Source organism: Tachypleus tridentatus, chromosome 7 (assembly GCF_004210375.1).
Source record: "Tachypleus tridentatus isolate NWPU-2018 chromosome 7, ASM421037v1, whole genome shotgun sequence".
NCBI lineage: Eukaryota > Metazoa > Arthropoda > Merostomata > Xiphosura > Limulidae > Tachypleus > Tachypleus tridentatus.
Genome location: NC_134831.1, coordinates 107,202,159 through 107,215,848, shown reverse-complemented (window position 1 = coordinate 107,215,848; position 13,690 = coordinate 107,202,159). Strand labels below are relative to the sequence as shown.

General features: G+C 32.6%; 1 protein-coding gene across 4 annotated transcripts in view; it reads left to right on the top strand.

The window, feature by feature from the left end:
- mon2 (Mon2 homolog, regulator of endosome-to-Golgi trafficking) overlaps positions 1–13,690 on the top strand; it is a 130,102-nt gene that overhangs the window by 114,869 nt on the left and 1,543 nt on the right. For all 4 annotated transcript variants that reach the window (XM_076513447.1, XM_076513444.1, XM_076513445.1 and 1 more), the window contains exons 28-33: positions 4,343–4,486; positions 6,655–6,783; positions 7,361–7,478; positions 8,906–8,972; positions 9,081–9,141; positions 13,330–13,456. In XM_076513447.1, the coding sequence (XP_076369562.1) occupies positions 4,343–4,486; positions 6,655–6,783; positions 7,361–7,478; positions 8,906–8,972; positions 9,081–9,141; positions 13,330–13,456 (646 nt within the window). The remainder of the gene's footprint in view (positions 1–4,342; positions 4,487–6,654; positions 6,784–7,360; positions 7,479–8,905; positions 8,973–9,080; positions 9,142–13,329; positions 13,457–13,690) is intronic.

The window sequence follows — 13,690 nt, the reverse complement described above, 5'->3', positions numbered from 1 at the left end:
GAAGACTACAGTGACAAGGAGTATAAGAATCATGTAGCACTCGAGTCAGGAAGACTACAGTGACAAGGAGTATAAGAACCATGTAGCACTTGAGTCAGGAAGACAATAGTGACAAGGAGTGTAAGAGCCATGTAGCACTCGAGTCAGGAAGACAATAGTAACAATTAGTATAAGAGCCATATAGCAATCCAGCCAGGAAGACTACAGTGACAAGGAGTATAAGAATTGTGTAGCACTTGAGTCAAGAAGACTACAGTGACAAGGAGTATCAGTGTCATGTAGCAATCAAGTTAGGAAGACTACAGTGACAAGGAGTATCAGTGTCATGTAGCACTCGAGTCAGGAAGACAATAGTGACAAGGAGTATCAGTGTCATGTAGCAATCGAGTCAGGAAGACTACAGTGACAAGGAGTACAAGAGTCATGTAGCACTTGAGTCAGGAAGACAACAGTGACAAGGAGTATAAGAATCATGTAGCACTTGAGTCAGGAAGACAACAGTGACAAGGAGTATAAGAATCGTGTAGCACTTGAGTCAGGAAGACTACAGTGACAAGGAGTATAAGAATCGTGTAGCACTCGAGTCAGGAAGACTACAGTGACAAGGAGTATAAGAATCGTGTAGCACTTGAGTCAGGAAGACTACAGTGACAAGGAGTATAAGAATCGTTTAGTTCTCCAGTCAGGAAGACAATAGTGACAAAGAAGTATAAGAATCGTGTAGCACTCAATTCAGGAAGGCTACAGTGGCAAGGAGCATAAGAATCGTTTAGTTCTCCAGTCAGGAAGACAATAGTGACAAGGAGTATAAGAATCGTGTAGCAATCAAGTCAGGAAGACTACAGTGACAAGGAGTATAAGTGTCATGTAGCACTTGAGTCAGGAAGACAGTGACAAGAGTATAGTGTACAAGGTCAGGAAGACAATAGTGACAAAGAAGTATAAGAATCGTGTAGCACTCAATTCAGGAAGGCTACAGTGGCAAGGAGCATAAGAATCGTTTAGTTCTCCAGTCAGGAAGACAATAGTGACAAGGAGTATAAGAATCGTGTAGCACTTGATTTAGGAAGACTACAGTGACAAGGAGTATAAGAATTGTGTAGCACTTGAGTCAGGAAGACTACAGTGACAAGGAGTATAAGAATCATGTAGCACTCGAGTCAGGAAGACTACAGTGAAAAGGAGTATAAGAATCGTGTAGCACTCGAGTCAGGAAGACTACAATGACAAGGAGTGTAAGAGCCATGTAGGAATCGAGTCAGGAAGACAATAGTAACAATTAGTATAAGAGCCATATAGCAATCCAGCCAGGAAGACTACAGTGACAAGGAGTATAATAGTTGTGTAGTACTCCAGTCAAGAAGGTTACAGTGACAAGGAGTATCAGTGTCATGTAGCAATCAAGTTAGGAAGACTACAGTGACAAGGAGTATCAGTGTCATGTAGCACTCAGTGTCACAAGGAGTATCAGTGTCATGTAGCACGCGAGTCAGGAAGACAATAGTGACAAGGAGTATCAGTGTCATGTAGCAATCGAGTCAGGAAGACAATAGTGACAAGGATTAAAATAAACATTATATGAGTGTTTAATCAAGAATTTATTAAACCTCCACATAGTGTCACCATTTTAATATTAGATATAACAGTACTGAGTAAATGCATAGTTCAACAGCTAATGTCACCATATTAATACTAGATATAACAGTACCGAGTAAATTCATTGTTCAACAGCTAATGTCACCATATTAATATTAGATATAAGTGTACTGAGTAAATTCATACTTTAGCAGCTAGTGTCACCATATTAATACTAGATATAACAGTCTAATAAGTAAATTTATATTTCAACATCTAGTGTCACCATATTAATACTAGATATAAGTGTACTGAGTAAATTCATACTTCATCAGCTATTGTCACCATATTATTACTAGATATAACTGTCTACTAAGTAAATTCATACTTTAGCAGCTAGTGTCACCATATTAATACTAGATATAACAGTCTACTAAGGAAATTCATACTTTAGCAGCTAGTGTCACCATGTTAATACTAGGTATAACAGTACCGAGTAAATTCATACTTTAACAGTCATTATCAGCATATTGACTCTAGGAATAACAGTTTTCTCCTGAGTAAATTATATTTGTAAGTTGATGAGATTTGAAAGAGAGGAATGGTATTTGTGTGAGGATATAACAGGAAGAGTAAAGAGCAGTAGAAACAAATAATTCATAGTATGATATTTGTGTGAGAATATAACAGGAAGAGTAAAGAGCAGTAGGAACAAATAATTCATAGTATGATATTTGTGTGAGAATATAACAGGAAGAGTAAAGAGCAGTAGGAACAAATAATTCATAGTATGATATTTGTGTGAGAATATAACAGGAAGAGTAAAGAGCAGTAGAAACAAATAATTCATAGTATGATATTTGTGTGAGAATATAACAGGAAGAGTAAAGAGCAGTAGGAACAAATAATTCAGGATATTTGAGAATATAACAGGAAGAGTAAAGCAGTAGGAACAAATAATTCATAGTATGATATTTGAGTGAGAATATAACAGGAAGAGTAAAGAGCAGTAGGAACAAATAATTCATAGTATGATATTTGTGTGAGGTTATAACAGGAAGAGTAAAGAGCAGTAGGAACAAATAATTCATAGTATGATATTTGTGTGAGAATATAACAGGAAGAGTAAAGAGCAGTAGAGACAAATAATTCATAGTATGATATTTGTGTGAGGTTATAACAGGAAGAGTAAAGAGCAGTAGAAACAAATAATCCATAGTATGATTTTTGTGTGAGAATATAACAGGAAGAGTTAAGAGCAGTAGGAACGAATAATTCAAAGTATGATATTTGTGTGAGAATATAACAGGAAGAGTACAGAGCAGTAGGAACAAATAATTCAAAGTATGATATTTGTGTGAGAATATAACAGGAAGAGTTAAGAGCAGTAGGAACGAATAATTCAAAGTATGATATTTGTGTGAGAATATAACAGGAAGAGTAAAGAGCAGTAGGAACAAATAATTCATAGTATGATATTTGTGTGAGAATATAACAGGAAGAGTAAAGAGCAGTAGGAACAAATAATTCATAGTATGATATTTGTGTGAGAATATAACAGGAAGAGTAAAGAGCAGTAGGAACAAATAATTCATAGTATGATATTTGTGTGAGAATATAACAGGAAGAGTAAAGAGCAGTAGAAACAAATAATTCATAGTATGATATTTGTGTGAGAATATAACAGGAAGAGTAAAGAGCAGTAGGAACAAATAATTCATAGTATGATATTTGAGTGAGAATATAACAGGAAGAGTAAAGAGCAGTAGGAACAAATAATTCATAGTATGATATTTGTGTGAGAATATAACAGGAAGAGTAAAGAGCAGTAGGAACAAATAATTCATAGTATGATATTTGTGTGAGAATATAACAGGAAGAGTAAAGAGCAGTAGGAACAAATAATTCATAGTATGATATTTGTGTGAGAATATAACAGGAAGAGTAAAGAGCAGTAGAGACAAATAATTCATAGTATGATATTTGTGTGAGGTTATAACAGGAAGAGTAAAGAGCAGTAGAAACAAATAATCCATAGTATGATTTTTGTGTGAGAATATAACAGGAAGAGTTAAGAGCAGTAGGAACAAATAATTCAAAGTATGATATTTGTGTGAGAATATAACAGGAAGAGTAAAGAGCAGTAGGAACAAATAATTCATAGTATGATATTTGTGTGAGAATATAACAGGAAGAGTAAAGAGCAGTAGGAACAAATAATCCATAGTATGATTTTTGTGTGAGAATATAACAGGAAGAGTTAAGAGCAGTAGGAACAAATAATTCATAGTATGATATTTGTGTGAGAATATAACAGGAAGAGTAAAGAGCAGTAGGAACAAATAATTCATAGTATGATATTTGTGTGAGAATATAACAGGAAGAGTAAAGAGCAGTAGGAACAAATAATTCATAGTATGATATTTGTGTGAGAATATAACAGGAAAAGTAAAGAGCAGTAGGAACAAATAATTCATAGTATGATATTTGAGTGAGAATATAAGAGGAAGAGTAAAGAGCAGTAGGAACAAATAATTCATAATATGATATTTGGTTTAATTATAGTTTTCTGCAGGGTTCATCTCAGAACGTTTTTTTTTTTTTTACATTGTTGTGCTTCTTTTGTGTGGTGTATTTTTAAATAATTAGTACCCACTGCAATGAATTATTAAAGTTACTTTTGGTCTGGTAATATATAATTGTTATGTTTATGAAACATAGTGTTTATTAATATCATTTAACATCTTTCTTTTATACTTGGTTCCAGGAGGCCCTGTCTGGAAGTGAAAACATTAGAGGTTTGATCCCTTCACTTTATCAGCAGCTTCTAGTGTTTGTAAGCTATTCTTGTCATGCACCTCCATATGGCAAGTTACACACTCGTCAAGTAACTAATTTGAAAAATGCAACAGTGAGTACTTTTTCCATGTTATAATGTTTGTGCAAACTTACACCATGTTATTGTTGTTTTAGCTGTTGAGTAATAGTCCAAGATTTTCCTTGAAAGAATTTTCGTGCCTACAAGTATATATTTTTATATTCACATACACACTACTCAATACAGTTACAAAAATAAACAGAAATTGTACAATTATAGTTTTGACAAGGCAGAAACAACTGTCATAAAATAGTAATACCTCAGTTATACGTTTGTGGAAGTTGGGCATATGATAATGAGACATGGTGTAAAATATAGATTGCTTTTTACTCTTTGGTGTAAAATACAGATTGCTTTTACTCTTTGGTGTAAAATACAGATTGCTTTTTACTCTTTGGTGTAAAATACAGATTGCTTTTTACTCTTTGGTGTAAAATACAGATTGCTTTTTACTCTTTGGTGTAAAATACAGATTGCATCTTACTCTTTGGTGTAAAATACAGATTGCTTGTTACTATTTGGTGTAAAATACAGATTGCTTCTTACTCTTTGGTGTAAAATACAGATTGCATCTTCCTCTTTGGTGTAAAATACAGATTGCTTGTAACTCCTTGGTGTAAAACACAGAATGCTTCTTACTCTTTGGTGTAAAATACAGATTGCTTGTTATTCTTTGGTGTAAAATACAGATTGCTTGTTACTCTTTGGTGTAAAATACACATTGCTTATAACTATTTGGTGTAAAATACACATTGCATCTTACTCTTTGGTGTAAAATACAGATTGCTTCTTACTCTTTAGTGTAAAATACAGATTGCTTCTTACTCTTTGGTGTAAAATACAGATTGCTTCTTACTCTTTGGTGTAAAATACAGATTGCTTCTTACTCTTTGGTGTAAAATACAGATTGCTTTTTACTCTTTGGTGTAAAATACAGATTGCTTTTTACTCTTTGGTGTAAAATACAGATTGCTTTTTACTCTTTGGTGTAAAATACATATTGCATCTTACTCTTTGGTGTAAAATACAGATTGCTTGTTACTATTTGGTGTAAAATACAGATTGCTTCTTACTCTTTGGTGTAAAATACAGATTGCATCTTCCTCTTTGGTGTAAAATACAGATTGCTTGTAACTCCTTGGTGTAAAACACAGAATGCTTCTTACTCTTTGGTGTAAAATACAGATTGCTTGTTATTCTTTGGTGTAAAATACAGATTGCTTGTTACTCTTTGGTGTAAAATACACATTGCTTGTTACTCTTTGGTGTAAAATACACATTGCTTATAACTATTTGGTGTAAAATACACATTGCATCTTACTCTTTGGTGTAAAATACAGATTGCATCTTACTCTTTGGTGTAAAATACAGATTGCATCTTACTCTTGTATTTTATCATTTACTTGATCCGGTGTTATGTTAGAAATATGTTTATAAATATGAAGGTAACTTTAATTGTTGTTAATTTGTTGGCTTACAAAAAGTAAACACGTTTATAGATGTGAAAGTAAATGGTGAATGTTGTTTATCTGTGGCCCTACAAGAAGTAAACACATGTTTATAGAAATGAAACAACTGGTGAATGATGTTTATCCATAGACCTACAAAAAAGGAGACACATTTGTAGGTGTGAAAGCAACTGGTTAATGTTGTTTATCTTAGGGCCAAAAGAAATAAGAAATGGTTTTCATAGGTATGGAAATATTTAGTACATGGAGTCATCAGTTTCTTCCACTCACTTGATACATGAGCATGAGGTACATAGCAAGTCTCCTGAACAAGTACTGTTAATTATGTATGTTTGGTGAGATAATACAATTATAGACAGCTTTCCAAGTTAAATGTGACACGTACATCTTTATATGTTCCACCCACACAGTATTTCACAGAAAGTCAAAATAAAACTCTTTATAAAAACTTTTTAATGCTGATAAAATGCAATAGAAGATTCACAACAGTGATAACTAATTCATGTAAAAGCAGAGGTATACAAGGGTCTGAACCATTGTAATTAATTCATAATGTAGCAGATATAGCTGAATTTATCTGAATAACTAATAATTCATAATGTAACAGAAGTGTCCCAGGGACCTGAATTATCATTAATAAAACTCAGAAATCAAAATTTATTATGAGTTAAACCAATAATTAAACAATTATTCTTAAAATATTTGTATTAATGTAAAGCTTTTCTACTCTAGACAGACTGGGTGACCATGAATTTTGTTCCTTTTGGGGAGAAAGCCTTAGAGATGGTTGTTGCACTCTACCAGGAAACAGCAGCTTGGACAATGGTCAGAGAGTCATCTGTTCTACATTCCATTATAAAGGTTTGTATTTCTTGTTGAATAATTGTAAGTTTTAACACTTAAAATCTTTGGTCAAAATGTTTTGTTTTGTTTTTATCTTTGAGAAGTATTATAAACCTAAAGAGAATAATTTGGATAATTTTGATGCATATAAAATGAATATTACCATAATCGATACTTACAAAACGTGTAGATTAATATTTATATGTCTAGTAATATTCACTAAATATAAGTTTGTAGATAAAGAATTCATACTGAAGAAATGATGTATACATGTAAGTATATTCACTAAATGTATGTATATTTATATGGAAAAGAAAGTAGATAATGGAAAGACATTGTATGTCAACACATTTAGTAAAGATAAGTATATAGAGAGAAGAGAATGAATGATTTATAAAAGAAGTTTTTCTCTCTTCATTTTGTTATACTGTCATGGCCAACTACAGATTTTTTTCAAGTTTGTTTCCATTGCGGTTGGTGTTAACGTTTAAAATGTATACCTTCCCACCAGATTCTGATATCATTATAATGATATGTAATAAGTATGTGTTGCAGTGTTCTGTATAAGGCATGCCAGTGTTTTGAATTATCTTAGACACTCAGGTTACCATTGGGTATGAAGTACTCCTGTCCTTCTCAGTCAACTTGGAAACTGGCTGTAGACGCTTTTCTGAAAGTTCTACATGTAGGACTTCCTCTTGCTCAAAATCACCGTAAGTTGTTTGGTATGGTTATTAAAGTACCATATTGTGTCAACTGTATCAACATCTTAAAGTACAAGACCTACTACCATCATAACTGATGTTATACATAATACGATTTCAACTGTTCCAACATCTTAAAGTACAAGACTTACTACCATAATTACTGTTGTTACAAATAATACAACAATAAACATCAAATTTAGCAGTAACCTGTGTGTGCACCTTAACCATCACCTCATCTGGTGGTATGTTAAATTAGTTCAAATAAAACATAGTATTCCAAAAATCAATTCTTTAATAGAGATATTTCTTTACATTTCACCATCAGCATTAATAACTAAAATGAGTTAGTTTATAATATTCTGTTTACAATTAGTATGGAATAAGTTTATGTATTGAATGTTGACAATATAATGAAATGTACAATAAAATGTGTGACATATACAAGTAACATTGTCAAGAGTAACTATTACAGATAAAGATTTAAATAAATAGAAACAATATCAAATAAAAACATTGAATTCAGTACATTAATGACAATATGATGATGTTACTTAGTGCTCGGTGATCATTGAAAATGGAGAGAATTTCTTTAGTAAAGAGTTTGTAATCTATGGTTCAGGAGTTTTAAAGTTTTCTAGAAGCATGGGCTGACTGTACTTCTTCCTGAAATTCACATGTCTTTGTTTGCACATATTTCTAGGTGATGTGTACATTTACAGCTACAAGAAGTGAATTTATATTCGATCCATAACCATATTATATATGTTGTTGATACTACAAGAAGTGAATTTATATTCGATCCATAACCATATTATATATGTTGTTGATACTACAAGAAGTGAATTTATATTCGATCCATAACCATATTAAATATGTTGTTGATACTACAAGAAGTGAATTTATATTCGATCCATATCCATATTAAATATGTTGTTGATACTACAAGAAGTGAATTTACATTCGATTCATATCCATATTAAATATGTTGTTGATACTACAAGAAGTGAATTTATATTGATCCATATCCATATTAAATATGTTGTTGATTCTACAAGAAGTGAATTTACATTCGATTCATATCCATATTAAATATGTTGTTGATACTACAAGAAGTGAATTTACATTCGATTCATATCCATATTAAATATGTTGTTGATACTACAAGAAGTGAATTTATATTCGATCCATATCCATATTAAATATGTTGTTGATTCAACAAGAAGTGAATTTACATTCGATTCATATCCATATTAAATATGTTGTTGATACTACAAGAAGTGAATTTATATTTGATCTATAACCATATTAAATATGTTGTTGATATTTATTGAATTTTGACAAAACGTTTTTGCAACAGAACAGATTTAGTACTAAAAATTGTGGTTTAGACTCGTCATAAAGAAATAGTTTTAACTGAACATCCTGTATTTCAGCATCTCAGTTCAAAGGGATGTGGTGTGACCTTGGAGCTGCTATTGAAGATTTCTTGTTCTCTAACAGGTACGTTGTGTTCAGGGCTCTTAATTTGTAGACTGTTTAATAATTCTTCTGTTCATATGTTTCAACAGAAACAAATTACTGACAAAATATTGCATCTTTCTCTTGTAGCTTGGCGTCTCCTACGCAGAGTCTTGAAGACCAACAGTGTGATGAGGCTTTGGATTGTAAGGTAAGGTTTGTGAAGACCAACAGTGTGATGAGCCTTCGGATTGTAAGGTAAGGTTTGTGAAAACCAACAGTGTGATGAGCCTTCGGATTGTAAGGTAAGGTTTGTGAAAACCAACAGTGTGATGAGCCTTCGGATTGTAAGGTAAGGTTTGTGAAGACCAACAGTGTGATGAGCCTTCGGATTGTAAGGTAAGGTTTGTGAAGACCCAACAATGTGATGAGCCTTTGGATTGTAAGGTAAGGTCTGTGAATACCCAACAATGTGATGAGGCTTTGAATTGTAAGGTAAGGTTTGTGAAGACCCAACAATGTGATGAGCCTTCGGATTGTAAGGTAATGTCTTTGAAGACCACAGTGTGATGAGGCTTTGAATTGTAAGGTAATGTCTTTGAAGACCACAGTGTGATGAGGCTTTGAATTGTAAGGTAATGTCTTTGAAGACCACAGTGTGATGAGGCTTTGAATTGTAAGGTAAGGTTTGTGAAGACCCAACAATGTGATGAGCCTTCGGATTGTAAGGTAAGGTTTGTGAAGACCCAACAATGTGATGAGCCTTTGGATTGTAAGGTAAGGTCTGTGAAGACCAAACAATGTGATGAGGCTATGAATTGTAAGGTAAGGTTTGTGAAGACCAACAATGTGATGAGCTTTGAAGGTTATAAGGTAAGGTTTGTGAAGACCCAACAATGTGATGAGCCTTTGGATTGTAAGGTAATGTCTTTGAAGACCACAGTATGGTGAGGCTTTTGATTGTGAGGTAAGGTCTGTTAAGACCAACAGTGTGATGAGGCTTTGGGTTATAAGGTACGGTCTATGAAGACCAACACTATGATTAGGCTTTGGGTTATAAGGTACGGTCTATGAAGACCAACACTATGATGAGGCTTTGGGTTATAAGGTACGGTCTTTGAAGACCAACACTATGATGAGGCTTTGGGTTATAAGGTACGGTCTATGAAGACTCAACAGTATGATGAGGCTTTGGGTTATAAGGTACGGTCTATGAAGACCAACACTATGATGAGGCTTTAGATAGTAAGGTGAGGTCTTTGAAGACTCAACACTATGATGAGGCTTTGGGTTATAAGGTACGGTCTATGAAGACTCAACAGTATGATGAGGCTTTGGGTTATAAGGTACGGTCTATGAAGACTCAACAGTATGATGAGGCTTTGGGTTATAAGGTACGGTCTATGAAGACCAACACTATGATGAGGCTTTAGATAGTAAGGTGAGGTCTTTGAAGACTCAACACTATGATGAGGCTTTGGGTTATAAGGTACAGTCTATGAAGACTCAACAGTATGATGAGGCTTTGGGTTATAAGGTACGGTCTATGAAGACTCAACAGTATGATGGGGCTTTGGGTTATAAGGTACGGTCTATGAAGACTCAACAGTATGATGAGGCTTTGGGTTATAAGGTACGGTCTATGAAGACTCAACAGTATGATGAGGCTTTGGGTTATAAGGTACGGTCTATGAAGACTCAACAGTATGATGAGGCTTTGGGTTATAAGGTACGGTCTATGAAGACTCAACAGTATGATGGGGCTTTGGGTTATAAGGTAATATCCACTTATTTTGAACAATTAAGTATAATTACTTCTCTTTATATATTTTTGAGAGGTGGACAATGTAGGTGAAAGTCACTGAGTTTGTTGAGAAGTTTAGTGTGAGGTTTGTCAAGTATTACAAAATAAATATTAACTGGTTCTTAGTTTCTCTACATTTAATTTCATATTTTATTTGTGACAGTAGTTACTATACCATGTTAAGGGGAATGTAGTTTTGATTTGGTAGTAGGTACAGCTTGTATGTTTTTAATGAGAGTCAGTTATGCTGCTGTTGATTCACAATAAACTAACCACAATGAATGAGCTGTTTGTAGTTTAAAATGGTTGAATCCTTTCAAGAGTAAATGAAATATTTTGCCAAAAATTTTATTATAGATAGCAAGGTGATAATGAGGAATAGAAGGTTCTTACTGCAAGTGTCCTACTTTAAATGTGTGAGAATTATTTCTGTTGAGAAGTGTTAACTCTGAATGTTTGTATTTTACTTTAATAAAAGTGGTTAATAAGGTTTCTACATGGGAATGTAGACGTTAGATATGGATGGCTAGTCCCATAGTAACACAAGAAAGAATATTTGTTTGTGAAGCAGCAATAAATGGGTGAAGAATCATGAAGGTTTCAAACCTGAAACAACTGAAACCAGAAAACTTCCTATAATGAAGCAACTGCTAAATGTTGTCAGGAATAGTTTGAGATTCAGAGAAGAAACAAGAAAAGAAAAACAGAGACAGAAATGAAAAACTTGAAGATGAAATTAGTAAGATAAATTCTAATGGTACAAAAGATACCTACATTGAAGACAGAGAAACCTAGACAAGAAAGAGAAAAGAAAAATGATACATAAACATATGATCTTGTGAGAGATGTAAGGATGATTTAAACATTAACATATGATCTTGTGAGAGATGTAAGGATGATTTAAACATTAACATATGATCTTGTGAGAGATGTAAGGATGATTTAAACATTAACATATGATCTTGTGAGAGATGTAAGGATGATTTAAAGATTGACATATGATCTTGTGAGAGATGTAAGGATGATTTAAACATTAACATATGATCTTGTGAGAGATGTAAGGATGATTTAAACATTAACATATGATCTTGTGAGAAATGTAAGGATGATTTAAACATTAACATATGATCTTGTGAGAAATGTAAGGATGATTTAAACATTAACATATGATCTTGTGAGAAATGTAAGGATGATTTAAACATTAACATATGATCTTGTGAGAAATGTAAGGATGATTTAAACATTAACATATGATCTTGTGAGAAATGTAAGGATGATTTAAACATTAACATATGATCTTGTGAGAAATGTAAGGATGATTTAAACATTAACATATGATCTTGTGAGAAATGTAAGGATGATTTAAACATTAACATATGATCTTGTGAGAAATGTAAGGATGATTTAAACATTAACATATGATCTTGTGAGAAATGTAAGGATGATTTAAACAGTAACATATATGATCTTGTGAGAGATGTAAGGATGATTTAAACATTAACATATGATCTTGTGAGAAATGTAAGGATGATTTAAACATTAACATATGATCTTGTGAGAAATGTAAGGATGATTTAAACATTAACATATGATCTTGTGAGAAATGTAAGGATGATTTAAACATTAACATATGATCTTGTGAGAAATGTAAGGATGATTTAAACATTAACATATGATCTTGTGAGAAATGTAAAGATGATTTAAACAGTAACATATGATCTTGTGAGAGATGTAAGGATGATTTAAACATTAACATATGATCTTGTGAGAAATGTAAGGATGATTTAAACATTAACATATGATCTTGTGAGAAATGTAAGGATGATTTAAACAGTAACATATGATCTTGTGAGAAATGAAGGATTATTTAAACATTAACATATGATCTTGTGAGAAATGTAAGGATGATTTAAACATTAACATATGATCTTGTGAGAAATGTAAGGATGATTTAAACATTAACATATGATCTTGTGAGAAATGTAAGGATGATTTAAACATTAACATATGATCTTGTGAGAAATGTAAGGATGATTTAAAAACAACTTCTGCTACTCAGTTAGTGATTGATCCAGCTACCAATAAGACATGAGAATAAACTGAAAAGAAACTATTAGACAAAAGTCGACACTTCAAACACACTGATCCAGAGATAGATGTCAGTGTCCCTCACACAATATAGACGTAGAGGGTTGTTTGTTTGTTAGTCATGAGTATCACAGAAACAATAAGTCCAACTGTAAACATTAAAACTTTTCTCTAATGGACAACAAATGATTCTTTGAAAATAATGATTGTATAAGTTCGGAATCTAAGTAGAAAACGTTAGATATCTTGTTTTAGTGTATATTAATTTGTTGCATTGTTTACAGTCAGTTATCAAATTAACCGACGTTTTAAATCTGAATAAGTTGTTATTGTTTGTTATTGCAGAATGGTTGTGGAGGGTCATGGAGGCCACTGTAATGTTCAGTATTTGTTGTGTATTTTTGTATTACAATTTCCTGCTTGGGTATAACATTTGAATGTTTAACCAGAATTTTGAGAGTGATAATTTTGAGTTTGTATGTAAAGAAAGGGTATTTTTATTTCCAGGTTGTTCAGCTAATCAGAGAAGAGATTCTACCACAGGCTAAACACATTCCAAAAGACTTTATCTTGAAAATTGTGTCATTGTTAAACAAAGGATCAATTCACTCAGCAACAGGTTCACCCACTGTTGGTAGGTTTTGTTAGTCTGTGTGTTTACATAGCTTTTATATAGTTAATGATGTAGTAACTTCTAATGATCATTTTATTTTTTAGGATTTTTGAAAACCATACATAAAATGGTTGAAGTTTCTCAGTCCAGAAATCAAAATGCTCTAATCTACTAACAATAAAATTATAGTAATATTTACCCACATTCTGAATAAAAATATTAAAAGAACAGAGAAATAAAACTATGGTAAACCAT